Source organism: Asterias amurensis, chromosome 9 (genome assembly GCF_032118995.1).
Source record: "Asterias amurensis chromosome 9, ASM3211899v1".
In the NCBI taxonomy this organism is placed as follows: domain Eukaryota; kingdom Metazoa; phylum Echinodermata; class Asteroidea; order Forcipulatida; family Asteriidae; genus Asterias; species Asterias amurensis.
Window position 1 is genome coordinate 16,164,716 of NC_092656.1, and position 27,675 is coordinate 16,192,390.

A 27,675-nucleotide genomic window follows, 5' to 3' on the forward strand; every position below is an offset into this window, starting at 1 on the left:
TTTGAATTAAGTTAGCATCACAGAGAATTAAAAAACAACAGCAATTTCAACAATAATTTGTAAATCAGTCATTCATTGTATGGACTGGATGACTCTGGGGTAGCTCCTGATGGTATAATTTTGAACAGCACCTGGTCAAAATATCATGGAGGAAGTTCGGGTCAAAAAAGTGGAGGATGGAACCTGTGGAAGCAATCCCTGACGAGAAAAAGTTTTTTGTTTTTTTGCCACTTAAAAGAGCTCTGGTATTCGTAGAATTGTTATGCTCAGAGAATCTAACTACAATGCACAAATGAAAGGAACTTGAGTTTCATACTTACAGTTTGAATGAGATTTTCACAAAGTTTTTTTGAAGCAAGTACTCCCTCCAGCTTTGGGTGAGTGATGAATATATACAAATTTTCAAATGCTTCTCGACCAGATGTTGGCTCCAAGTGTCCTGAACCGCGGCCTCTTACATAGATATTAGCACCAGTCTCTGCACGTATATGTTGAAGAAATGACCCCTGTTAAAATACATAAGACACATATCAAATTAGCTTTAGGAACATTTGTAAGCCATCTTCTGCAAACACAAATTATCAATGGCTGCTTAACCTTCCTGAATCTGCTAACCTCTGCCAAGTTGAGATTGCTACATAAAATATCAATGGCTGCTTAACCTTCCTGAATCTGCTAACCTCTGCCAAGTTGAGATTGCTACACAAAATATCAATGGCTGCTTAACCTTCCTGAATCTGCTAACCTCTGCCAAATTGAGATTGCTACACAAAATATCAATGGCTGCTTAACCTTCCTGAATCTAATAGATGTTAAATTTGCATCGGGGATAAAGAATATTAATTTTTGGTTTTTACCCATATACACCGATGTGTGTAGCACTGTATACTCAGTACTTTCCCGAGTCCTGTGAAAAAAATCACAGGCATTTTAAAGAATATTCTTTATCCCCGATGCAAATTTAACATCTATTAAATCGTTTGCAGTACCCGCTGCTAAACATAGGATTCGAACTGCCTCTAGCTACTGGGCAATCTCGGTGGTCTAGTTGGTATGACACTGCTCTAGAATTGCAAAGGTCGTAGGTTCGAATCCCACCCGAGTAAAATGCCTGTGATTTTTTCATTTGTCATTCGATGAAAACTGTTCCAACACCTGGTTGTCATTAAAACACCCGGTTGTCATTGGTAAATTTGAACTTTGACCTCTATTATCTCACTGCGCCAACGAGATCCCACGCACTTTTCACTTAAATTTGTTTAAGGGATGTAAGCTCTTTCATGTGAACTTGTTTAATTCATGGGATCTTATAGGCGCGTTGAATTATGAGGCGTTGAAAATGGCGTGAGGGCACTGTTCGTCAAAGGTTCAGGTGCACGTAACATGACGCGCCAACGAGATCCCAATTTTTGTTAAAAACTTTTGTTATAAGCCCAACTGGAGGTTTCAAAAAATGTTTTACCTTTGTTGGGACGAGCTTGGCGCACATTTTTGTGTTTACAGGGAATGTACTATTCGTTTCTCGAGGGTCTTTTGGCCCAAACTTTGATAACTGGTAACTCCAAAAACCGAAAGTGTCAGCAAACTAAAATTTTGGATTTATTCGTTTGGTATGATGGTGTATCACTTTAATTTTTTAGAAGAAGATCTGCGAACCCATGAATTACACCCCCCTCCCTAATTTGGTACAATCTTACAGGCAGGGACTCTTAATCAGAATTTCCGTTTAAAAAATGTTTAGAATTACAGTTAACTTGATGTATTTCTTATAAAAGAACATAGTTTAACTAGCAAGTACATGTAGATGCACACATGGTGTTATCGCAAACCAAATATATATATGGGCAATTCCACGGTAACTCGTGCTACAGTTTATGGTGTCCTTTTTCATACTCCAAGCTCCAGTTATTAAACGTATTTGATTTGAATCTTAATGTTTTGTATTTTGAAAGCCAACATCCAAGGCTAGATCCTCATAGTAATTTGACGAGAAACATAATAATTGTTGTATGCATGGGACAGCTCTGGATATCGGTAACTCGTGCTAGCAGAGGACATGCTAAAAAAATTACCCATTTTGATTTTGATCGTGTCGTAAAACAAATATCAATCAAGTCTAATTGATTATATGATGAGTAACTACTATGCCTAAGTTTATTATGGTATACCTTAGAAAGATGTGCTTTTCTTAATTTCACATTGACATGCAAAAAACATGGTAACTCGTGCTACGGTAACTCGTGCTACAGTTTGTCCGGCCATTAACAACTTACTATTATTTCACAAAACGTCAAAGTTTCTTAAATAGCATTCCTCAGCAACTTGTAAAAAGATTTTGCCCAATTTGGGATCATTAAAATGTAGTAGATAATGCTTGACAGTTCAATTTCTCATAAATACTTGAGGCACCAATGGTAGAAGATAGATATTAATTGGCATCAATTAAAGTGTCACCGTTTTGTAGTAATTCGTGATACACTATATCTAAAGTATCTGAAGGTAAGCGATGAAAGGAAAAGTGGAGGGTGATGGTTAAAATTTTATGAATATTTCTTGTACACCATATTTCATGGATATAAAATGTAACTGCTTATTTCAAAAAACATTGGACCCATTTGAAAAAAGTCAAAGTTTTTAAAGTTTTCCCACTGAAAAATACACTTTCTGAACAAATGATTTTTTTATAATCAAACTGTGAAGCAAATCCTAAAAAAAGTTTTGATGTTGATCCTGGCATGTGTTTGGAATAATAAGAAAGTATAAAGAAACATGTAGGCACAATTTGATTTTTGGAGTCATGTACACTTTGGCTTGGAAATGCCCATATACAAAGACATGTACCAGCTCTGCTAATTTTAACATGGGTATGGCTTGCTGAGCAGGAAGTTACCAACCACCCTAAAGAGACATGTTAATGAGCCACTCAATATCTATGCTCTTTACTCCCAATCTCATGGCTGCAAAGAAAAGGTTGTCAAAGTACAATGTACATTGCAAGATGCATGTTCTGCTCAACCTACTGGAGATTCAGAGATTAGCACAAGAAAAGGATAGAGTAGAAGATAGCCTGGTCCACCTATACTGTGCAACTGATGATGATGTTGGCCAATTAAATCAGTCTTATTCCCAACTTTGTATATAATTAAACCTGTCTATAACAGTTCATGTACATACATGTATTATGAAACTTACCCCTGGTCCTAAAATCTTCTCACGTACATTGAAGGATGGATGTGCATGTTCTAGGCCTACGAATACCTTCTCTTGAATGTAAGGCTGTAAATGATAAGACAACAAATATATACAATATAAGAACCAGTTTCACTGTAAATACACTCAAGATACTAAAAATAATCTTCAACAGGTGAGAGAGCCTACCTTTATATTGTACTAGATGACAACTCACAAAATAGATGCAGCAGTGGCTGATTGGTGCTACTTTTGTATCATGTTTGGCTGATGTCTACTTTAAAAGTTTTATAGTTTATCCTACATGTATGACCATCTCGTGACTTTATGGGTGCGTTAGATTAGCTTCCTTGGGTAAAGCTGGTCTGCCCCTGGTACGTTCAAATAGGTTTGACGTCATTCCAGGGGCTCACGCGGGTGAGCCCCCACTGCCCTGCTTTTGGAATGGGTCACTTGGGGCTGGCCCCAGGTGCATGACGTCACCATGAGAGGGTGAGTGATCGTTCGATTAGCTCTTGTCAGGGGCTCAACCGAGTGAGCACTGAGGGGTCAACAGGGAAGCTTATCGAGCGCACCCTACATGTATGATGAATCATTAAACCAATTTCTTAAAAACTAGCAATTGGTTAGGCACCAACTAGCACAGGCACCGAGCAAAAGCAAAATATCATCAGCAGAAGCTGAAGCAAAAGCAATTGCTTGTAGGTTATTAATAAAGCGCTCTTCAAGTCCAACGACGCATGCGTAAATGTGGAGCTTAATGAATAGAAGCAGTTTTGCTTTACACAATTTCCAAAAAGGCTGCAAAGAGTGGTGATGAAAAGCTGGTCAAATGTGATCAACAAGAGAGTGCAGCTTTGCTTAAAATCATCCAAATACATCCTGTGAAGAAAAATCTCAACTACCGAGTAGCAAGGAAATAAACGACACTTCATAATTGCCAAAACAACAATTGCTACAAAAACCGGGAAAACATGGATGACAAACAATATGTGGAAGAAAGTTCCCACCAGAGTAACATGCCTGTGATATTTTTTCACAGGACTCGGGAAAGTACTGAGTATACAGTGCGAACACACATCGGTGTATGGGTAAAACCAATTAATATTCTTTATCCCCGATGCAAATTTAACATCTCTTATTATCGTTGCGGTACCCGCTGTCAAAACATAGGATTTAAACTGCCTCTAGCTACCGGACAACCTCAGTAGTCTTGTCGGTAAGACACTGCTCTAGAATTGCAAGGGCTGGGGTTCGAATCCCACCCGAGTAACATGCCTGTGATATTTCATCACAGGACTTAGGAAAGTACCGGGTATACAGTGCTAACACACATCGGTGTATGGGTAAAAACCAATTAACATGAGTAAGTAGTAGTACAATTTTGTATTTAGTTAAAAATGATTTGATCAAGTATTGTTTAGTTTTGTCATTCTATCTTACTGAATATTAAAGTCCCATCCAACATATGCAGTAAAATCTGTATTCCACAGGGAAAAAAGCAGTCACATCACTTTATAACTTGAGTAACTATACATCACCATGGGATTACAAATAACATGGAAATGTTTACATACAATTCTTTAAACAATAATGCAGATGCCGGAGATTTGCCCAATTCATAAAAGAACATTTAGCTTTTTGGATATTTATTTCCTGCTTACACTGTCTTTTTGAAAAGTGTCCAAACATAACCTTTATATTTGTGTATGTGTGTGTGTGTGTGTGTGTGGGGGGGGGGGGGGGGGATAGTTCAAAAGAAATCAGCCAAAGTAGTTGTCAAGGTATTTAGTTTATTTAATAGTAAGTTTTATCATTACAAATGAGAAAAACAAGTCTTAAACGTGTGATAATTTTATTATTCAAAACTGTTTTCGTCACAGCTGTAAGGAGCAAAAATAAGAAAATTTTATGGCTGCATAGTATGAATTTGGCAACAGGCACTGATAAGAAAAAAAGATTGAACATTTTGTTTGTTGAAACGGACGATAGGTTGGATTTGATATTTCTTCTCAATTAATTCTTGGTTTGTACACCTTAGGCCGATGAAATCTTTTCTGAAATCTTCTCTGTAAGTTGAAAATCAGAAACAAGCAAGAGGTCAAGCTACCCTGTAAGGATTGTGACACTGCAAGCATTTGCTGAATAACACAAGCAAAGGGTTGTTGTTATATATCTATACGTTTGCTTGCAAGAAACAAGCTTTTTCTTTAAACTAGAGCTTTTGCTTGCTAGCAACTGCTTATTTATATGCATTTTAAAGATGTAAGCAAAAGCCTAGAAAAAGCAATTGCTACTTTTTATCAATTCATCCCATTGTGCTTGAATTGAAAAAATAGACAACTTCTCACATGAAGACCTAAAAAACACTTTAACATTAGCTTAGTAACAACAAATTAAACCTGTTTTTTAACAACAGATGCTGTCTCTTTCATTGAACAATCTCAGACATTCCATTGTGTAATGTGCGCAGGCATACACCTACCATGCTACCCTTAGTTTCCCCTGTACTTACACATAAAGGAACATATGATACTGGAATTCATGGAAATCTACACTTCTGGGGGTTATTGTGTAATCCCTATTCCAGACCTTTGCCCATTTGTTACAAATGTGGCTTAGAAAAAATGGACTGGCCGCCACCATTGTTAATCATTGTATTCTGCTCAATGTGAGGAAAATTTGAGCATTCCGAGATTCCAGTATTTCCCATATTTCCCCGAACAGAGAGCAACAAATCCTGGTGCTAATTATGAGAACCTGATGTCTTTCCATTGTCAAGTCATCAGGGTTTCATTTAACAACAATATTTTTTAAGGACTACTGTGCAGAGGCACGGTATCAATTTTTTTTGCTAAAACAACCTAAATAAGTTAAAGGCAGTGGACACTATTGGTGATTACCGGCAAAATAATTGTTATCATAAAACCTTTCTTGTTTACGAGTAATGGGGAGAGGTTGATTTTATAAAACATTGTGAGAAACGGCTCCCTATAAAGTGACGTAGCTTTCGAGAAAGAAGTAATTTTCCACAAATTTGATTTCAAGACCTCAGATTTTAGAATTTTAGGTCTCGAAATCAAGCATATGAAAGCACACAACTTCGTGTAACCATGGTGTGACAAGGGTGTTTTTTCTTTCATTATTATCTCGCAACTTTGAAGACCGATTGAGCTCAAATTTCCACAGGTTTGTTATTTTATGCATATGTTGAGATACACCAACTGTTCAGACTAGTCTTAGACAATTACCAATAGTGTCCAGTGTCTTTAAAGTCACCTGGAAATACATTTTTTTCCCCAAACATTAGAGTATATGTTTATGAACAATAAAATAATTTTTTGAGTAATTGTTTGTAAGGACTTATGTACATGTGTATGTTTAAAAAATAGATAGTAGTTTAGGGGTGACTCCGCCTACCCCTTTTGTGACGTCAATTGGGGCAGACTTTGTTTTGATTGAACATCGAACACATGTACGTGCAAGTACAAGCAAGTCCTAGTCGTGAGTTTGTACGTTTCTAAAAAAAGTAGTTTTCTTGCATTTTTCCGCCAATGTCGACCAGGTGTATTGCTGCTGGATGCAGCAAAACAACTAAAGATGGGGTCAGTTTGCACAAGTGGTCTGGTCCGACGTCTTTTCCAGCGCTGTGCAGCAAACACTTTGAGCCGTCGTGCTTCGAAAATCCGGAATACACCACACACTTTAACATGAGGACGCCATCCCACCAATTTTTCCTGCTAGTGGGAAGTCGAAGAAGGTACCTGAAAGACGTGACGAACCTAAAGGAGCGTTTGCCTAACGTGAAAAATGTGGGTATTGTTTCAACTTTGAGGTCATGTTTTTAGCTTGCGCCAAGCGTCACTATCTTGTGTTGACACTGCATGCGATTTACCATGCTGGGTAATCCGAGTGGACCGTCCGCACAGCAGCCATATTATGCGTGCAGTCTGCTCCGTGACCGTAGTTCTGTACGTAGGCACCATATTGATCAGGTACACAGACGTAGTGTACGGGGCCAGACTACAAATTTTCTCTTCAAATATTGCGCCTCGATTGTCGTCTCGAACAGCGCCCTCTCAGGTTGGGCCTACTTTTAATTTTGTAAATAAAATGGAAACTAATTTTTTAGAACCTAAGTTAACTGTTTATTCATATTCCACTCATCAAAACACATTTTAGTGACAACAGCTTTATTTTGAGAAAATACCACTTCCAGCATGTCCAGGTGACTTTAAAGCAAAAAACTTGTGTGAAAAACAAAGAGCTGAAAGTAGAGTCAACAAGAAGACCTCGCCCAACTGCCACTAAAGAGAAAAGAGGAAACTTATGTGTGGCGTTCATGCCCATGATATTGTCAGAAGGTCTGTAGGGTGCTACATGTACATGTATATTGTGTGCCAAGTTGGTGAAATATTCATAGGTAGTGGCACTATATAAGTACATGTAGAGTGTTACTTTGAAGGAAGGACTGTTGGGAAAGCTTCAAATGCACAACTTGCAGAGAACTGACTCATATAATGACACATTCAGTGTTATTGGGGTTATTTCTAGAACAATTGAAATAACATGAACACAGTCACATGTATGAATGATGATCCTTACCCCAATTGGCTGTGTAGAAGTTGGTGCAGATGATTGAATAGACATCAGAGGCAATGGCTGCTGTGAAACAAAAGGAGTTCCTAGACAAGGTTGCTGAGGTAAGGTTGGAGTAGGTTCCATCTGCCCAAAAAGTCGACTCTTTCCCCTACCTTTTCCTTTTTGTTTAGACATACTTTCATCAATAATACTGCGGATCCTTTGAACAGCTCCTGCAAATTATTCATATATTTCAAATATTAATACGCAGATTTTTTTTATATATTTTTTTTATTTACATTTATATCCACGAAACATTTCCGCAATATTATAGAACTACATTGTAATACATACTGTACATGTATATATGTTGGGCGCGATCAGTCAATCTGCGCTGAAAAATCTATTGGTCGTGCAGCAATTGGTCGATCGCGCAACAATCGGCCAATCGTGCAACAATTGGTCAATCGCGCAATGAACATCTTTGCGTGATTGACCAATCGCGCTATGAGTATTTTTTGTGCAATCAGCCGATCGTGCAGGAAAGGCTTTGCGCGATCTACCGATCATGCAGGAATGGGTTTGCGCTATCGACGGATCGGCGGGAATGGTTTTGTGCAATTGACCTTGCGCAGGTTAACCATTCCTGAGTGCGATTTCTCAAAGCAATAAAATTCATTGCAAGACAAGCTTTTGTCACTTTTGTAAGCAACTACGATTAATTTGCAGTTATGATCAATCTAGTTAGATCTTTGTGAAATTGGCCCCTGCACAATTGGTCGATCGCACAAAACCATTCTGCACAATCGGTCAATCGCGCAAAACCATTCCTTCACAATTGACCCATCGCGCAAAAGTATTACTGCACAATCTGCCGATTGCGCTGAGCAATTCCCGTACGAATAGATCTTTCAATAGCGCAGCGCAATCGGTCGGTAGCAGAGTCTGATTGGTTGATCGCGCAGATTGACCGATAGCGCCCAACATGTAAATGACAGAGAAGGAGTAAACTGGCAGGAAGTGCGTGGAGGCAAGGCCCAAAATAAGCCAGGTAGCTTGTTGCAGATTGCCTTTACATAACAAAATACATGAACTAAAGGTACATGCTTAGGACAACACAAAGATGAAATAGACAGACAGATAGACAGACAGACAGACAGACAGACAGACAGACAGACAGACAGACAGACAGACAGACAGACAGACAGACAGACAGACAGACAGACAGACAAACAGACAGACAAACAGACAGACAAACAGACAGACATACATACTTACAAACTACTGGAGAAAATGACAATGACAAAGTAAGCAAAAACTTCAATGAGGATATTGGTATAGAAACTACATGTTACATACTGGGAAGTAAGGAACTTTTTATAAGATACTTTGAACCTAGCCCACAGGATGAGGCTTTGATAGTCTGGTGAAGGGAATGCCAAAGACGAGGACCATAGTGACGGAGAGTATTGGATGTGTATGATGTGGGTTGAGCAGAAATTTCGTTCGGCATACGTCATGTTCCGTTCGCTCGCTCTTGTTGCATCAAACCAGTATAACTGTTATCATTTCTTTATAAATGTTTGGTTCGTTTGTTTATTTATAATGAGAAAATATATTGTCAAATTGAGTCGAAATCAAAGGGGAGTGCAAGTTAGCAAATGATAATTAAAATAATTAATGGCATTGTTGATTAGTTGGTGATGTAATAATCAAGGATACTCAAAATGGGCTACATGAAGGACCTTGTTAAATTTTACGGCACTGAGTCAAATATTCACGCACCATGACAAAATAGTTATATGCCTATAAATTATATGAATAAACTTACAGAGCGCAGGTTTGCTGTTTTATTTTAAATTTTAAGAAATTCCAATCGCACACTAAACAACCTAATCACAATAACCTTCATACCTCAAGTCCTCCAAGATGGGCAGCCATCTACTACTTTAAATGCCATGCACATGTAATGTGAACGTAATATCATCGCGTCGAGTGTATGCTTTTCAACTCTACACAGGCTAATTTTCAAATTGGGACATGCAACTCGGTCCCGCGGAGTGATCCACAGGAACGTATTAAAAACGATCCAAAGGAATGCGCTAGTGGTCCTAAGGACCGGTCCAGCGATCTACATGGGCATACATTATCGATCCAAGAGAAACGTTCCTACCGTTCCGACTTTTAAAACGCTCCCTTAGATGCAACATTATGGCCGTCGATGATTTTATCAGGAAGCTCAACTTTCTTGCTCTTGCCCAAGATGTTATTAATTTCTCTCAAAATGCTCTTAGCGTTACCTTCGTTGATGCTGAAATTTGAGGCATAGTGATCTTTTTTGGCTTTTAACATTTAATGTTCACCCATAAAGGTCTAAAATCTACTGTATTTTTTTACAATTTGTCACAACTAAGCGAAAAAGAAAATGGCGACAGTATTTTTTTTCTGAAGGAGATGTACAAGTTCACGTGATGTGCAAATCATACTGCCGGTTTATTAACTAGGCGTTAAAGGCATGAAATAGCCATTGAAATAGCAATTTTAGCCTAATCCGATAACTTGTTTCCGGGTTTATATTACTTGAACTCGTCTTGCTTCAGATGGTTTTGTGAGAATGATCCTAGAATCAGTCTAACGTAGAATCGATCTTAAGTCCAGGACTCATCCTGAGTCCTTAGTATCGATCCTTAGGTAGAGTTTTGAGAAATTGACCCCTGGACCTTTTTGTGGCATTGAAAGACTGAAGGGTTATCTTTGTGGTATTGCAAGTTTGTTTATCTCTTTGTGTGTTTAGAATGTGCACACATTTGTAACCTTCACAACTGCACTAATAGCCTACGGCAACTACTGTACATGTACATGTACAAGTATTGCCATGCATTGGTTGTTAGTTCATTTGTGTAGTTGGATATTACATGTCTCTTACTCTTACTTTTTTGTTGACACTGACTTCACACATGAAGCAAATTAAATTAATGATCCACACAAGTATCACTCGAAATTGCGTGGTTTTCCTTTTACATCGCCAAACGCGGTCGGCTGTTTATGGGAGTCAAATTTTTGACTCCAATAAATGGCTGATCGTGATAGTTCCCAAAGTAAAAGGAAAACCACGCAATTTTGAGGCAAATTTGTGTGGATCATTGTATTCTACTTTTAAAACATCTTTCTAACCATATGCATTTTATAACAAATGGTTAAAAACGCTTGTTATAGACCAACTCGTCCGATCCAAGGCAACGTGTTCCTTTAAGGTAACCTCCCTCAATGATTCACACATAGCTTTTCCTCCTTGCATTTCTCAAAAAATAGGAAGTTCCAGGGATTGTTTTAATTTGTTTTCCTTACTGCTTGTACTTGGCAGTAAATTGTTTTCCTTTAGTGAATCATGAGATGTATTTTGTGGTCAACACATGTTGCTTTACATGAATGGATTTTTTCAACGTTAATACACTAATCTGAATAAAAAGAGAGCTGACATTGGCTATCCTATATACATGTATATAGTTTATTGTATATAAACTAAAACAGGCCATGTGTACATACAGTACTTGGCTTTATTTAGTCACATCTTGGGGGTATTTTGATGACTTTGAGGGTTGCTTTTTTTTATAGTACATCTAAACGTTTGATAGAAATAGTATTAGATTTGTTTGAATTATTTGGTTACTTACTATCTATACACTCCTTGTTTTGTCCTTGTACACATAAGTATAACGGTCTCTCACTGCAGGGAAAAACAAAAGAATAGAATCATGTACTGACTGTAAAATACAGAGTCTGTTGCACAGGCTGTATTCTCTTATAAAAATGACAAGTTCTCTATAATTTGGCTGTTTTCACAATCTTTTGTTACCTGCAAACTATATACATGTACCTTACACTGTTTTGGAACTGCATTGTACATTTTGTACATAATATATACTATCAGTTAACTTACTTTTTAAAATGATAATCTTGCACACCTTCGGCCCCCCCCCAAAAAAAATGTCTAGTTACGCCACTGGGTTTAAGGACTGAATCAACGCCCATTGACCAGGGGTAATAATGTTGGAAGCGCTTTGAGACACCCTTGTGAAAAGGGCTATATAGGGCCTAACAATTTTGTCATTATTATTTTTTGAATTTGATTTGTGTTCTCCAAACAAAAAGCCATTGAGATAACAAGCGATTGGTTTAAACTGCCTTACGCATAAATGTAGTTCCCAATAAGCAATTGCAATGAAACTTTCAGTGATGAAAGGCAATGGTGATCCTGAAACAATAATATCATAATGACGTCATCACCTGTCACGTGACGTCATCTTAAAGGTGTTGATTTTAAACATTTAAAAATCTATATCAAATCAGCCACAAGAGACCGTAGCTTTCTTTTTGCGGAATCGGGTAGGGATAAATTAGGTCTTCATTTTATTTTGTGTGCGTGACCTCACATGACCTCTACTTCCGGTCAAAACCGGAAGTGCCTTGTAATTCAAAATTGGCAACAGCTATGAACTTGCTTTCAACAATGTTAGTGTCTGGCAAAGGTGGTAAAAAAAATACAGATGATGTCACAATAAAAAAGAGCGCCCTGGACTTTTTGATGATGTGTGTAAAACTAACAAACATGTTGATAGTTAGTCAGGCATCATATGTGTGAAGTTTCAGATCGATGACGTCATTGGGGGTCACGTTCCATGGCATTAAAGGTGCACTTTTTAAACTCTCATAACTCCCGAAGTAATGATGCGATTATGTTAAAACTTGGTAGGTTGCGAGTTCTTGTGAATTGATAATGACGTCATCACATGATTTTTTATGTTTTTTTTCATTTTTGCACCTTCAGTCATTTTAAAATTGCTAACTGAACACGCTATAATCTAAATTATTTTTTGCTATAACCAGGATGGTCATAACTGCTTTGAGTATAAATAAAATTTAAAATTCAGTTGAGAAATTTGAAAATGTTATTAACGAAACAGTTATGCATTTGTGCACAAATGCAATCATGTCTAGTTATTGTTATTATGTTGAGTTCATTGTGCCTAAAATAATGCAGGGTCATTGGTTCAAATTCCATTCAGTAGACGGTGCATTATTCTATAACCCAAAATGACTCAAACAGCACTGATAATACACATGGCTGTTTGGTAAAGTCAAAATAATATTCCCTATTAAGCAGAACAATTAGTTGGGAACAATTTAATAATACAAATCTGAAGAAATCAAATAAAATTCAAAACTTGCAATCTTAGTGTTGATGAAAGCACACACGTTTTTATAAGGATCATTCTATTTTAGGTGATATATGAAACTAAACAATTTAAATAAATTTATATCACTTATAACTTATAAGATTGATCAGATGTCAGGTCCTACAATTGATACAAACAAAATCAGCTTTCCTCAGTATTGTTTACACACACATCTACTGCAGTTTACACCAGCAGCACAATGAACCCCATTCTCATCTGCCTCTTGTATATTTAGCATTCATAAATACCTCAGACAGTTTCGCTATTCATATTGGTGGAGAGTGCTGTTACGTGGGGTGTATAAACTTTTGATAATGACCAGTGTTTATAACCAGCTGGCTTCCTTGTGTCGGGCGCGCAAGATTATCACGAGGAACGCAATTTATAGCTTTAGTAACAGCGCATAATCTAAGCGCGCGCGCGCGTAATATAAGCGCGCGTGGTACACACAACCCACGTGCATCGAACAGATTCTTCACAAAGTTTTTGAAAAAATATTTCAAACCTCGAATTTTCAATTGTTAAAGTTCGGGCCTTTATCACCTGGCTGACGACCCTGCCGGCTTTAAATAAGGGAATCAATGTGTAGTGAAGAGGTTTTCAACTAGTGGTATGATCCCAACGAGGCCTGGTTCTTGATAATTTTACCGAGACGAAGTCGAGGTAAATTATGAAGAACCAGGCCTCGGCAGGTTTAAACCACTAGTTGATAACCGATTCAACACACTTTGATTCCCATTCATAAATACCCTTTCGGTAAAAAACATCAACACTTTTTGGTCAAAAAGTAAAATAAATGCAAAAATTATAATAGTTCAATGGTTTCTTTCAACACAACACCCCTCCAACTATGAAATTGTAAAGCCCTCTGCCGCCCTCGGGTAAACAACTCCTTATAAAGGCCAGTTTATAGTCGGTCGCGCGACGGAAATCTTGCGCACAATCCTAAGACTGAGGCCTAAAAACCGTGTCTTTTTATGATCGCGCGTCAATATTTCCGACGCCCGACCATCGCGCGACCGACTATAACTCGGCCTTAAGGGAATGCTGTGCGCGTCGCGCGTGATGTGGCACAACTGTTTCAGCCGTTGCTCTCGATCAATAGGAATGAAGAAACTGTCTTATAAGAACAGGTGCAAGCTCGCGTGTCATGCCCATGTTTCAACATTTTTTACTGGTCATAAACGGTTTATACACACCCACGTGACGCGCTCTCCACCAATAGGAATAGCGAAACTGTCTGAGGTATTTATGAATGGCCGTTGAAAAACTCGTCGCTACCCTTTTATTCCCTTATTAATTACCGTACTCCTTGTTTCAGGTGATCATGATCTCAGGATAGAAGGGACTATCTTATCTTAGCAGCACTGTGTGACCATTGTGCATCCTACATACATGTAATGAGCCTTCACAGCTAGTCAACATGGCTGACCACTTTGGAACTCTTGCAACACCAATGTTCCCAGCACATTAAAGATCAATCATTACACACACCCAAGCTTAATTGTTTATACATTTTTGTTTTTAGTCCCCGGTTTGAATGCGCATGCACACGCACACGCACACAGACAATTTACATACATGGGTCATTGAAAAGTCATTGTATTTAAAGACTGCTAATAAAAGTGTTTAAAGACTGCTAATAAAAGAAGTCGTTCACACGCCATACTAAAGTTGGTCTAAGTCCACTTAGACCGGTTCGGGTTCAACTTTTGTTCGTGTGAACGCAAATAAAGTTAGACCGGATCGGGTCTTAACCCCAAAACTTAAACCGTCCAGCGAGGCGGTCTAAGTCTAAACCAGTTCGGGTTTATCTTTTAACACTGCGTGTGGACAGAATGACATCCGGTTTTAACTCACAACCCATTGTGTGGTTCAATGCACACGCCCGGTGTGGCGGTTTCAGTCTTCCGCCATGTTCAGTTTTCTGGGTGACGTAGTCGGACAGATCATCACGTTGTTCGAACGGTTTTAGCTTTCCGGCATGTTCAGTTTTCCGGGTGACCTGTCAGATACCGCCGCGAGTACCCTGGCGAGTATTGTAGTTCTCTCAGCAGTGACCCCAAATTGTTTATATTAAGATTCTTTTCTGTGTAGTCACATAATCTCTTTCCCCACTCTTTACATGTATTCATGGGTACAACTTTAGGCAGGTCACACTCTGCTTGCATATAAAACAACTCATACGATCCACGCGTTTGCCGCTAGTTGTACTTGACTCATGGATGCCGCCATGACAGCTACCGGAGGGTAATGGACGACTCAATATGGCACTAAAAATGGACTACTTTCGCTTACTGTGCGCAGGCATCGCATGACGTAATTCTACCGTATTTGGTCATTCGGAAAACTGAACACAGCGGAAAGTTGAAACCGCCACACCGGGACCCGGAGTGCTTGTATACGGTTTCTGTTGCCTCTGATGCCGAAAGGCACCAAGTATTTATAATTATATTACTTTCTTGCTGCTTACCGAGTTGGCGATACCCTCTCGATCGGTGTATGCAGTTTAACACAGGCCCACGCCCATGATTTATTAAATTCTGAAAAAAATTATATTTTCCCAAGCGTTTTTTTGTCGAGTGTCCTACAATAAATTGAAACTGTTTTAAGGTGTATACTACGACTGAGCGCAGCGAAGACGCATATTTTGTAATGCTTCTCACATGCACAGCGCTGCCATCCCATAGTGATCACTCTCTGATATCCCATAGTTATCCATCAACGATCCGGTGGATGTGCCTTTCTATTGCAATCACCGTTACTAGCGTGCTGTACTTTCAATCTAGGAGAATGAACTGCAGTGGGTGCGAGGCTGTGTGTAGGGGAAATTTCCTACGCCAGTAATATATCACTATTGTTGGGAAGTTGGGAAAATACTGCAAAGTACATGTATTTACGTAACTTGCACGTGTGTAGTTGTGTTTATGAACGAATAGGAATAAAAATCACAGCACCAGCTTTTGAGAGATCGCAACTTCCAATCGATTGAAGTACAAACTAAAAGTATTTATTAAATCGGAAACAGTGGCATAAAACACAAAAATGAAATGGAATATGGACAATATTTTGTAGAGTTTTCTCGGCGGTTTATTTGAGTCGTGTTCATGTTTGTTTTAAGTGCCCATATCCTCCCAGCATGCCCAGCGGTAAAACTGTTTTCTGCGTTCGATTGAGCCATTTGTATCCAATAATATGTTCTGATGATCGTCCAGGGCATGAGGCACTCAGTATATCGGCCAGGGGTTGCCCTTAACTTTTTTTTCAACTGGCCAGCAGGACCAGTTGGCTTGATTTTTCACTGGTCCGCCACGATTTTGACTGGTCCGTCAATTTTTGTACATTTTTTTTAAACTAAAAGTATACTGTTGTATACCAACTACTCGATTTCCGATCGTCGCTATTTCAAAATTCAACATGAATTGCAACGTCAACAGTGGCGTAACCAGAGGGGGGGGGGGGGGGGGGGGCCGGCGCCCCCCCGCTCAGAACCCTTGCCCCCCCTCTTGCCCCCCCCCCTCTTGCCCCCCCAAATGAAATCAGAGATAAGTATATTCTTATACATAGGGCTTATATATAAATCGTTTAAGGCTGCATAAAATACTGTCGTAAAAAGGAAAACTTTTATTCATATCAGTAGGCCCTATGTGGACTATAACATGAAAAATGCGTGGAAACGCGCGCGCGATCGTATTGGCGGTAAATGTTTGTTGTGGTTTTGCGGTTACAGAGAGTGCAGGATGTGACAAAGTTCTGTTAAATATGTGGTGGTCTGAATGCAGACCAATACTAACAGCTCCGTAAACACAAAGTCAGATCATGGAGGAAGAAATTTCTACCTTCATGGTCAGATGCACTACAGAGAAATTTACTACAGCAAACAATGGCCAGCGAAAAAGGTTGCTTAGACCATTTCTTCTCCTTTGAAGCAAGCGGTGCAATTGAGAGGTAGGCCTATTTTAAATATCCGTTTCATAACTAAAATGTGATTATTAAACACCCACAATTTCGATCCTGTATTTTTTTTTTGATGGCTTACACTTGTTACAATAAGGCCGAGTAAAAAAAAGAAACACGTTTAGTGTCTGGGTTTCTCAAAAAAAAGGAAGGAGGGGCTTTTTATTTTTTATTTCAAGATGGCCGCCATGAATGTCAAATATCAACTGTTTTTTCTGCTGCTGAAATACACAAAACATTAATGAAACAGTTTGGTCAAGGCATTCAGACAAGACATTCAGATTTTTTTTTTTTTTTTTGCTGAGATCATTTAAAATAACCCTTTTTCAAAACAAAAACAAAAAAAATTTGCATAAAAAAAAGTTAAGAAAAAAAAGAGGTGTCCTGTAAAAAGGAAGCGGGCGGGAACGCTAAACATTTCTATTTTTCTATTTTTACTTGGCCTAATATTATTATGTTTTGGGTATTTACACACCCACAAAGCCTATTTGAGAATGCCGTGTACAACTCTAAGTTGGTACTTGGTGACCACAGTTGGTAATTTAATCCTTTTATACAGTCAAAAAGTTTTATCTTATACAAAATGACAAGTTCTCTAAGATGTTGTTGTTTTCGCAATCTTTTGTTACCTGCTGACTATGTAGACTGTTTTAGAACTGCATTGGTGTGTATCAACTATATATAAGTTAACACATTTAATAATAATCTTGCACTTCTTTGGCCCCCCCCCCCCAATTTTAATCTTTGCCCCCACTTGCCCCACCAAATGAAAATGTCTAGTTACGCCACTGAACGTCAACTTAACTGCACTGGAAGCCATACTTAAGTTATTGTGTTCGTAAGGGGGCTCACTAATTTGAGAGTATTTTTTCTTTTAAAATATGTAAACAATAATATTATTAAAGTTAATTTAAAAACGGGTCAAATTATTTGTCAGAGCAAATGGGAAAATTTAATATGATCTTTATTTAGGTAGTTTTTTTAGTCCACGGTTTATTGTAAGTGTTACAGCAGGTATGTTGATTTTTCTATCTCGGACTTCTGTCTCTTGAGGGCGCTATTTTCAGCCGAGCCACAAACAATCGAGCCACATTGTAAAACTAAAGCTAAGATTTCTGAGCCCCTTTTTGCCATCTAAATTTGTCCACATTCCATTCTACCACAGACCTTGGACACAGGTAAATACATCTTTGAGTATCATAGTTCCATTTGCAGTAATTTTGGGTGTTTTGGACTATTTGAAAGTCGTGTTTTTTAATGACTTATTTAATGAAGTTCTGTAACGTTTTTTGGAGTTGAAATGCACATGTTATAAGCAGTTTCTATTTAGTGATATAGTTAGCACAGTTTAATGTTGCTTCAGTTACTTGAAACTTAATGAGTGTATTGTTCCTTAACTTGCAGTTTTTACGTGAACCTAGTGAACTACGTAGTGAACCTATTGAACCTACTGAACACAATCAATGACAGTAAACAGAGTGAATACATAGATACCTGGAGAGAGTTGCATACTGAGAACGAGGAAACTGTACAAGTTGAGAAGAGCAATAAAAGACAAGAACTGTACAAACTGATAAAACTCTCAAGAATTTATTGTCATGTACACTTTGTGCATGTCGCCGCCACAGTAAGCACTCAACATCCAAGTGTATTCCCAAGTAAGAAGAACTTTTTTTATGATTTTTTTTTTTAGTGTTTTAAAACCGACTGTTAAAAATATCAAATTAACTTTTTATGTATTGCCTTCAAATCTACGGTGGGAGGGTTACGTGCAATCGCTCAAGTTATTTTATCATGTATAAACATTGCCTATTTGTATTTTTAATAAGTATTCGTTTTACGGTATTTTTTTTTCAATTATACCGGCGTCTGTTTTGTGAACAAAACTTTCATTTAAAAGTAGCAAAAACAACTGCGCCTTTGTTTAACCATGGAGGTATTGCTAGAACCCAAGTCTTTCTTGAAATCAACCCGCAAAAAAACCCAAACAACCGCGCATTATATTTGACCATAAAACCATGGAGCAAAACTAGATCACCCACCAATCGCCCGCAAAAAACAAGCCCCAGATAACAAAAAAAATTAAGCAAAATCAGGACGGAAGAACCTTACTAAACACAATTAAATACTCCTTTTCGCTCATCCAGAGTATTGTAACTTGGTAATTTTTGTTGAATGAGGCCTCACCGTCTCGCTGGTTTTTCGTAAACACGCTAGACTCTAATTCCCACACCGAAATCTGCTCCGTTGTCGACGACCATGCTGCTGACAGAATGTGTTTTGCTTTGTGGTCTTTTGTCAAGGCGATTGAAGCTAGTTTTGTAAGCTATCGTGTACTTTCACCAATAGAGGGCGTCTATTCTCACGCTATCGAATATTCTGAAACGCCCTCTAGCGTTCAATGTTTCTTACACTTTTTGCCACACGTGAACTAATACGAAGACTACGAGCCTTTGCGTTGCATGATGGGATTTTGCGCTGTGTGCACATGTGTATGCGTGATCGTCGGAAGTTTGCCAGCGTTTAGCGGCACTTCGAGTGATTTTTTTTACGATTTATCCAAACCTTAAGTGAATGTTTTTACATTTTATTCGAGCCTAAAAATATTTTTAAAATAGTCATAGTTCTGTAGTACCGCTGCCGATATTTTTGACTGGTCAGCCGGACCAGTTGGCAAAGGGTTTCAGCTGGTCCGACGCGATTTCTACTGGCATTTGGCCAGCGGACCAGCGTTAATGTCGAACCCTGTCGGCATGCTCGGTGCGTGAATCTGATGAATAAAACCGGATGTTAGAGCAACGGGGTCGCGTCTACTTTGACCTCTTAAAACCGAAGATAAACCGGATCGGGTTTAACTCTGTGCTGTCTGAACGAAAGGGGGTTTTACTTTTACGACCACCCCCCGCTGCTCGTAAAAGTTAAACCGCTTCGGGTCTAAGTTAGTATGCTGTCTGAACATACCCAAAGGCTGGTTATAAATATTTTGTTTTTAAGTTGGGAACCCAGCAATCTGCTCTTGGTTGTCAACACCCTCATCAGAAAAGCATGTCTGTCTTAGGGTGAATTTGATACCATCCAGTCACACAGACGCAAAATTTGTCATTGTCAAGACGAACTGACTGGACACCATTAAACTTTGCCTTCCATCTCACTCTCACCACAAGCATGACAAGCATTTGCTATTAAAATTGGCCACTATTTCTGTGAATAAAATGATAATATCAGATCTTTCATAGCTGACCATCAAGCCGTGGACAGCCAACAGGTGAGCACAGCCCCAAACTCCACTCTTCAGTTCTATCAGCCCAGATCAGGATAAGCTTTTGAAGACTATTCACCGATCAAACATTAAAACCTTTCCAATGGACCCACATTTGTTTACACTGCACCCAAAGGAGGTAACAACCACTTCTATTGAAAAGAAGCAGTCGCTCGACATGGATGTTTTTTTAAATGTGATTGAAGGTGAAGATCCTTTCATTGCCAAAAGGCATTTACACTGAAGAAGACCCGGTAACCTAGAAAAGGAGAAGGAACTCACAGAAATTCCTTCAGAGCCGATTGACAGCATGATGTTCCTTGATTCTATTTTCACTTCTACTGTCTTGATGATGTATTATATTACATATTTATTAAATATGCAATGCAGTGGAGAGATCAACCATATGCATTTAAGGGGCATTTATACATTAAGGTTTCTGTTGCAGGGTTGAGAGTTAAATGTATGTCATGGTTTGTTTGTCCTCAGCACAAGTCTGTCTGCATACTGTATACAAAATGCATGTGTAGGTGGCTATTTCCTGTAACTGGTACTTAACATTGACTTACCCCATGTTGTTTTTAGCTCTGTCAGCGTATGACATGAATCTTCCTCTTGTAGAAACAGCAGCACCACTCATCTTGCTGATCTAAAATAAAAAGACAACAACCTCAATACACAATGGTTGAAATAGTGGTTGTAAAATTGTTGGTGAAATTAAATGTACATGTATTCCTTTGTGACCCATTCAGCTAATTCGGAAGAAGTTTTAAAAGCATTTCTTATAAAAGGTCCCATGCAGTAACTGGATCTGAAGTTAGATCTTTAGATCCCAGTGAACTTCTTTGAGGTATTTCATCTTTCTAAGCAATGAATGATCACTGATATTTCAAGTGATTATCCCAGTGCCCGAACAAAAATTCTCAAAATACCAAATGCGCCTGGAAAAAAAATGCCGCGCCCAGACAAAATCGTCATGCGCCCGGACAAAAAATGGCGCGCCCACCCGGACAAGATTGTTGTGCGCTCAGGCAAAAAAAGTCGAAAAAAAAGAAAGACATTTCACGACAAACACAAACCATCGTTTCAATGCGCTGTATCAACTACCTTTTTGTATATACATTAATACAGTGTGCAGCGACTGGTACCCAGAAGTCGGCTATTTCGTAGCGGCATTTCGGGTGCATTTTTCTCTGAGTCGCAAGGCATCCCGACTACATTTTGACAACAATGTGGTATTTAGACTTGGTTCCAAGTCTGTGATCGTGCGGTTTAGTCGTCCTAATACATTATCGGCTGAAACAGTGCCCTCTCGTGGATAAACCTACGTCATTGAAGCGAGTTAGAGCGTGGTAGCAAATCTACGGGGAATTCTGCGTGGCTGATGCAGAGAAATCACCGCACTCTTAGACTTGAAATCAAGTTTACGTGGTATTAGGAGATTGATCAGAGATAAAAAAATACCCGGACGCAAATCTGAAACTCAAATTGTTTAGGGCGATCGTGCTCAAAGTGGTTTTGTTCGTGCTGAAATGATCTGTGCAAAAATAGTTGCACAATCAGTCGATCTTGCGGGAATAGTTTGTGCAATTTCCGATCGTGCAAGTATGATTCAAGCTTTGTGCAATCATGGAGGTGGTGCAATCGGCTTAAATCTATTTGAGCATGAATAGTTTGCGCGATTTGCCAATAGTACAGGAGTAATGTGCGCAATATGCCGATAGATATGGAATTATTTGCGCAATTTGGAGATCATGCATGAATTATTTGCGCAATTTGACAACAATGCAGGAATGGTTTGCACATTTTGACGATAGTGCAGGATTGGTTTAGCGCCCGGACAAAATTTAACCCTGTGGAGAACCCTGCCAACTTATTTAATAAACTAATAATGAAAGTCCTTTGCAACTGAGGTTTTCTTTACAAGTGTCTTCAGGTTTAGTATCAATAAGTGAAATTATTGAAGCTGGTTTTAAGCTGCATTTGCAATACCAACCTCCTCTTGAGTTGATCCCCGAGTCAACATGTTTCTACACTGCAATGGAACATCATTTATCTCCACCTCTGCTATAATTGATTCTTCCTTAGTTTTAGTTAGCTGTAGAAATAAAATATTAAACAGGACTAAAGGTATTATTTAAAAATAAAAACAGGGGCTTTCAGATAGACACGTACATTAACAAAAGATAGAGGCATTAATAAAGATCATAAAGATTTTCCATACATGCGATTACAATAATGGCCATTGATTTCTACTACAACATTCTTCTAAACTAAAGATAGCCTGGTAGCTCCGCAGACAATGATAATTGATTCCATTTAGGTGTAGGTGTATGTATGTCAAGTTATGCCCAAAGTCACAGGCTGCAAGCTTTTTTTATTAATTTTCAAAACTAGCCTTTAAAACTAGCCTTGCATATTAAGTCTCATAAAAATATCTCTTACTGGCTTTAGAATGGTTACAATTAAATTTCTTCAAAATTGTGAACAGGTACCCACAGTTATATTTTTTTAGCCATGAAACGTAAAATATCTTTTAAAATGTAACCAGGAGGGCATAATACGTTTAACAAAAATCATGAATTTGGAAAAAAAAATTTTTTTAGTAACAATGAAAAACATGGAAAACCAAGGGGAAAAAGGAAACAAACATAGATTTGAAACCACTAACTATCACTCTTTCTTGCTACTTCAAAATTAATTCCAGAATTTGACTTCAATTTTTTTGGTCGAGGCCTTTTTTTGGTGGAATTGCCCTTATGTATGTACATGTATAGAGCAAAAGAAGATCTATAACACAATTGTAACAAATCACAAGCCTCACAATTATTTAAAATTGTACTTACATTAATTTTTTGTTTAGGAGGTTGCTGTGCTGCAGGTACAGTAAGAGTTGGTAGCTTTAGTTTACCTTTAGCTATCAACATGGCATTTATCTTGGCAGCTGCTGCAGAAGCTGCCTCTAGACTTGACCCATGTTCATCAAATTCAACCACTCCAGTTGGTGTGTCCCATTTAGACTTTCGCTTTATTCTATAAGATTGAATGAAGTTGCAACTAACTTTACAAAGGTAAACAGTATTTAAGAGTCAGTTCAGGTAAATAGTTGACATACTTGCTCACGGTCAAAAAATGAATTTTTTTTATACTTTGTGGGTGGAAGGGCCTTGGGGTGCAAGTAAACAAAATTGCATTTTCAATTCTATATATAGCCCGTTGCCATGGTTACGGCTCATTTTATTTTTTGGCCATTTTAGGCCGATTTTGGGGTCTGAAAAACTGGTTTTTAGCTCATATTTACAACTCCACCCAACCAAAATGCAACATTATTTCAAAAAACCTTTTATATCACTACAAAGTATCATCCTTGGCCTTCCTTGAGAAAAAAATGTATTGCTTTAAATAACACCCTTGTGCTATTTTTGCATTATGCATTACAGTATGTTTTTAGAACTTGCAAAATCAACATTTTTACCCTATTTTTGGACCCCAAAATGTCAACTTGCCAGGGGTCTCAGAAAATTTCCCTTTCGGCTGTGATTAGGGCCAACAGTGGTCTTTCAATATCTGGTGTCAAAAACTTGGGCAATTGTATCCTGTTGTGACAGTACTGCCTCAAAACTAGACTTCTTTCCCCAAAACATGAAAAATGCCTTTTTAAGGGTCTTTTCACATAATATAGAAATACGTGTCCACGGTAAAAAAAAAAAAAAATATTTTTCATTTTTGTGTGGATGGTAGGATGGTAGGGACTTGGGGTCCAAATAAACAACATTTACATTTCAAATCATAATATAACACGTTGCCATGGTAACAGTTCATGTGTGTTTAGGCCACTTTAGGCTGATCTTGGGGTATGAAAAACTGTTTATTGCTATAAACAAATATTGCTATAATCTTCACCCTTGTGCTATTTTTAGAACGTGCATTAGAGTATGTTTTTAGAACTTGCATACAGGGCCTACTCTCCTTGGTCCCTGCCTGCTACCAAATGTAAAACTTTTCTTAGAGATAGAGATCATAAACAATGTAGTTTCTGTGCTTGCGGCAGATGGTTTGGAGCATCCAATCATGTCCAACACAAACGTGGGAAATTAAAAAGCCCGCTTAAAAGTGTTGGAAAAGTTTGCCAAGATCTTATTAAAAACAATGATACTAACGATTTGCAAGATGAGCGTAAGAGATTATTTAAAAGAAACACGTTGCCTGGGATCGGTTAAGTTGGTCTTTGAAATGCGTTTGTAACGGTTTGTTTTAAAATGCATGGTTAGAAAGATGTTTTTGAGTGATACTTGTGTGGATCATTATATTCTACTTTTAAAATATCTTTCTAATCATATGCATTTTTTAATAAACGTTTACAAACGCTTTTCAAATACCAACTTGACCGATCCAAGGCAACGTGTTCCTTTAATGAAACAACATTGAAAGAAGTTGTAAAAACTTGCACCTGCTGAACATAAATAAGTAAGATGCATTTGCAGTGACAAAAGTCTATTCAAGCTAGTTTGATATTTTTTCCATTCACTATCTTACTAATTCATAATTATTATATATGTCTCTGAGAACGATCAACAAAAAACATTGAATTGTTTATCACGTTAAATAAACCAACTCTTTCATTGTTTGCAACAGTACAATTGAAAGGAACCCCACCATAGATGGGGGAACTGCTTACAGAAGGCCAAAGCAGGTGAATGGCCATTTAGCCCTTTAGTCCCTGCACCGCCCGAGTTTGCTGAAATCCAATTTCTCAAGAGTCTTGCAGTAAATTACTGGAATCATAGTTCAAATTTTAAAAGATAGCCATGGCTTAATGTGTATGCACAATTGTTTACCCTTTCGGTAATATTTGTATAAAAGTTCTAATGGGAACAATAAATGCCTCTCGTTAAACGGCTACGGTAATTTTTATGGCGAATATTTTTGTGCACGGATAAAATGAACACAATAGCTTTTCAAGGCTTTTTTCTGGCTCAATGCTCATACTGATTAAATGCGAAGGCGTTAATTTTTGACAATATCATAAATGATGGCCAGTTTCCTGTTTACTAATGAGCGTTTTATTTTTCGTAAGAGCTAAATTATTTCATCATCATTAGCTTCGACAAGTCAACTGTGAAGGGAGAATTAATAACGATCTATAACAACTAGATATATTAACAAATGCGTAGACCTACTAATGACTATCGAGTTTTCTTTTGATGTTCCTTTTTTTCTACAAACACAAGCTAGCGAGGTTTCCTCGTACCGCATACAGTGTATCGCTATAATGCGGCTGGGCGGTACAGCGGCTAAATGGTTAGATACTTTGGATACAGAACTTGCTCACTTTTAGAGCCTCTTTGTTCTGATTGGGATGAAAATGTTTAGTTTGGTAGCGGGCAGGGGACCAAGAAGACTGTTATAAGGCCATGTAAAGACAAGAACAGTAAAGCTTGCTCATCGCACTACTTCTCTTCTTGCAATGTGAATCATACCTGTACAACTAGGTAAAGTAGTTATGACAAAACAAGAACTCAGTGGCTTAAAGAGCATGGAAACAGTGCCATATTCTTTTAACAAGCATGCTCGTTTTTGTTTTTTATCAATTCAAACTAAGGGATAACTTCAAAATGCATTTTTACTGTTTTTGGAAAAATTACCATTTTTGAGGCAGAAGTGTCACAACAGGATACAATAAACCAAAGTGTTTCTCCCCAGTAGACATGCAAACCATAATGATAGCCCAATCAAAACAAAAAGGGAAATATTCCGAGAACCAATAAAACATTAAAGACAGTACAAACTTTCTTGATGTGCAAGGGGAATTAAAAAATGTGACTTTCAAAAAAAAGGCGCTGTTCACAAAACTGTTATTTTATTTTATGCAATGTCAAGAAATATGATTGGGCCAGGGTCGGGGTGGGGCAAATTATAAGATTTAGGTCATCAACAAGTCCTGATCAATGTTTGGTAATGCACTAAACCTACAAAGTGCTTATAAAAAGCTGCCAGATTGATGGAATTATAGCTAACTTCTTCATGTTATAAATTCAAAATGAAGCAAATATTTCAAAATGCATTTCTCTATGTTTTCGGGGAAAAGGGTCTATTTTTGAGACAGTTCTGTTACATCAGGATACAATTGCCCGAGTTTTTCTTACCGGAAATAAAAAGACAAATTATGGCCCTGATCAAAACATATTCTGAGACCCCTGAAAAAATGAAATTTTGAGGGCAAAAAATATGGTAAAAATGTTGATTTTGCAAGCTCTAAAAACATACTGTAATGCACGTTCTTTTAATAGCACAAGGGTGAAATTTATAGCAATATTTTTTTGTCTCAAGTAAAGCCAAGGATGATACTTTGTAGTGATGTAAAAGGTTTTGTGAAATAATTTTGTTTTTTGGTGGGATGGAGTTGTAATTATTAACTTAAAAAAACAGTTTTTCATTCCCCAATATGATGATTTGAAATGTTAATGTTGTTTATTTGCACCCCAAGTCCCTACCATCCACAAAGTATAAAAAAAATATTCCTTTTCTTTTACCATGGACACGTATGTCGATATTATGTGAAAAGACCCTTAAAAAGGCATTTTTCATGTTTGGGGGAAAAAAGTCTAGTTTTGAGGCAGTACTGGCCCAACAGGATACAATTGCCCAAGTTTTTGACACCAGATATGGAAAGACCACTGTTGGCCCTAATCACAGACGAAAGGAAAATTTTCTGAGACCCCTGGCAAGTTGACATTTTGGGGTCCAAAAATAGGGTAAAAATGTCGATTTTGCCAGTTCTAAAAAACATACTGTAATGCATGATGCAAAAATAGCACAAGGGTGATATTTAAAGCAATAATTTTTTTTCTCAAGGAAGGCCAAGGATGATACTTTGTAGTGATATAAAAGGTTTTTTGAATTAATATTGCATTTTGGTGGGGTGGAGTTGTAAATATGAGCTAAAAACCAGTTTTTCAGACCCCAAAATCGACCTAAAATGGCAAAAAAATAAAATGAGCCGTAATCATGGCAACGGGCTGTATATAGAATTGAAAATGCAATTTTGTTTACTTGCACCCCAAGGCCCTTCCACCCACAAAGTATAAAACAAATTCATTTTTTGACCGTGAGCAACTATGTCAACTATTTACCTGAACTGACTCTTAAAAACACAATCAGCATTTACTGAAACAACATGTAGTTGGGACTGAACCAAGATGATAATAATTATGCACTGATCCCTTGACTTCAACAGTGGTTAGAAACACCAGATCAGCATTTAACACACACCACATAAACGTGGGAAGAAAAAAACAAAATCAAGAGGAAACAACAACAAACCTTACACTACATTACAGTAAAACAATCTGTATGTCTATCCAGGGTATCCTAAATTGTGTTATTATTGACCTTCCAGTTTTTCTTCCAGCCGTACAAAAGTTAATTACAGAACCAAATTCAACTATCTGT

General features: G+C 37.9%; 1 protein-coding gene across 2 annotated transcripts in view; it reads right to left on the reverse strand.

Annotated features, from left to right (window-relative positions):
* The window catches only part of LOC139941345 (uncharacterized), a 57,348-nt gene that overhangs the window by 26,059 nt on the left and 3,614 nt on the right, over window positions 1-27,675 (reverse strand). For both annotated transcript variants that reach the window (XM_071937792.1, XM_071937791.1), the window contains exons 3-9: window positions 23,070-23,256; window positions 22,220-22,321; window positions 20,793-20,872; window positions 11,445-11,497; window positions 7,795-8,003; window positions 3,193-3,276; window positions 321-506 (exon numbers count right to left, since the gene is read on the reverse strand). In XM_071937792.1, coding sequence (XP_071793893.1) covers window positions 321-506; window positions 3,193-3,276; window positions 7,795-8,003; window positions 11,445-11,497; window positions 20,793-20,872; window positions 22,220-22,321; window positions 23,070-23,256 — 901 coding nt within the window. The remainder of the gene's footprint in view (window positions 1-320; window positions 507-3,192; window positions 3,277-7,794; window positions 8,004-11,444; window positions 11,498-20,792; window positions 20,873-22,219; window positions 22,322-23,069; window positions 23,257-27,675) is intronic.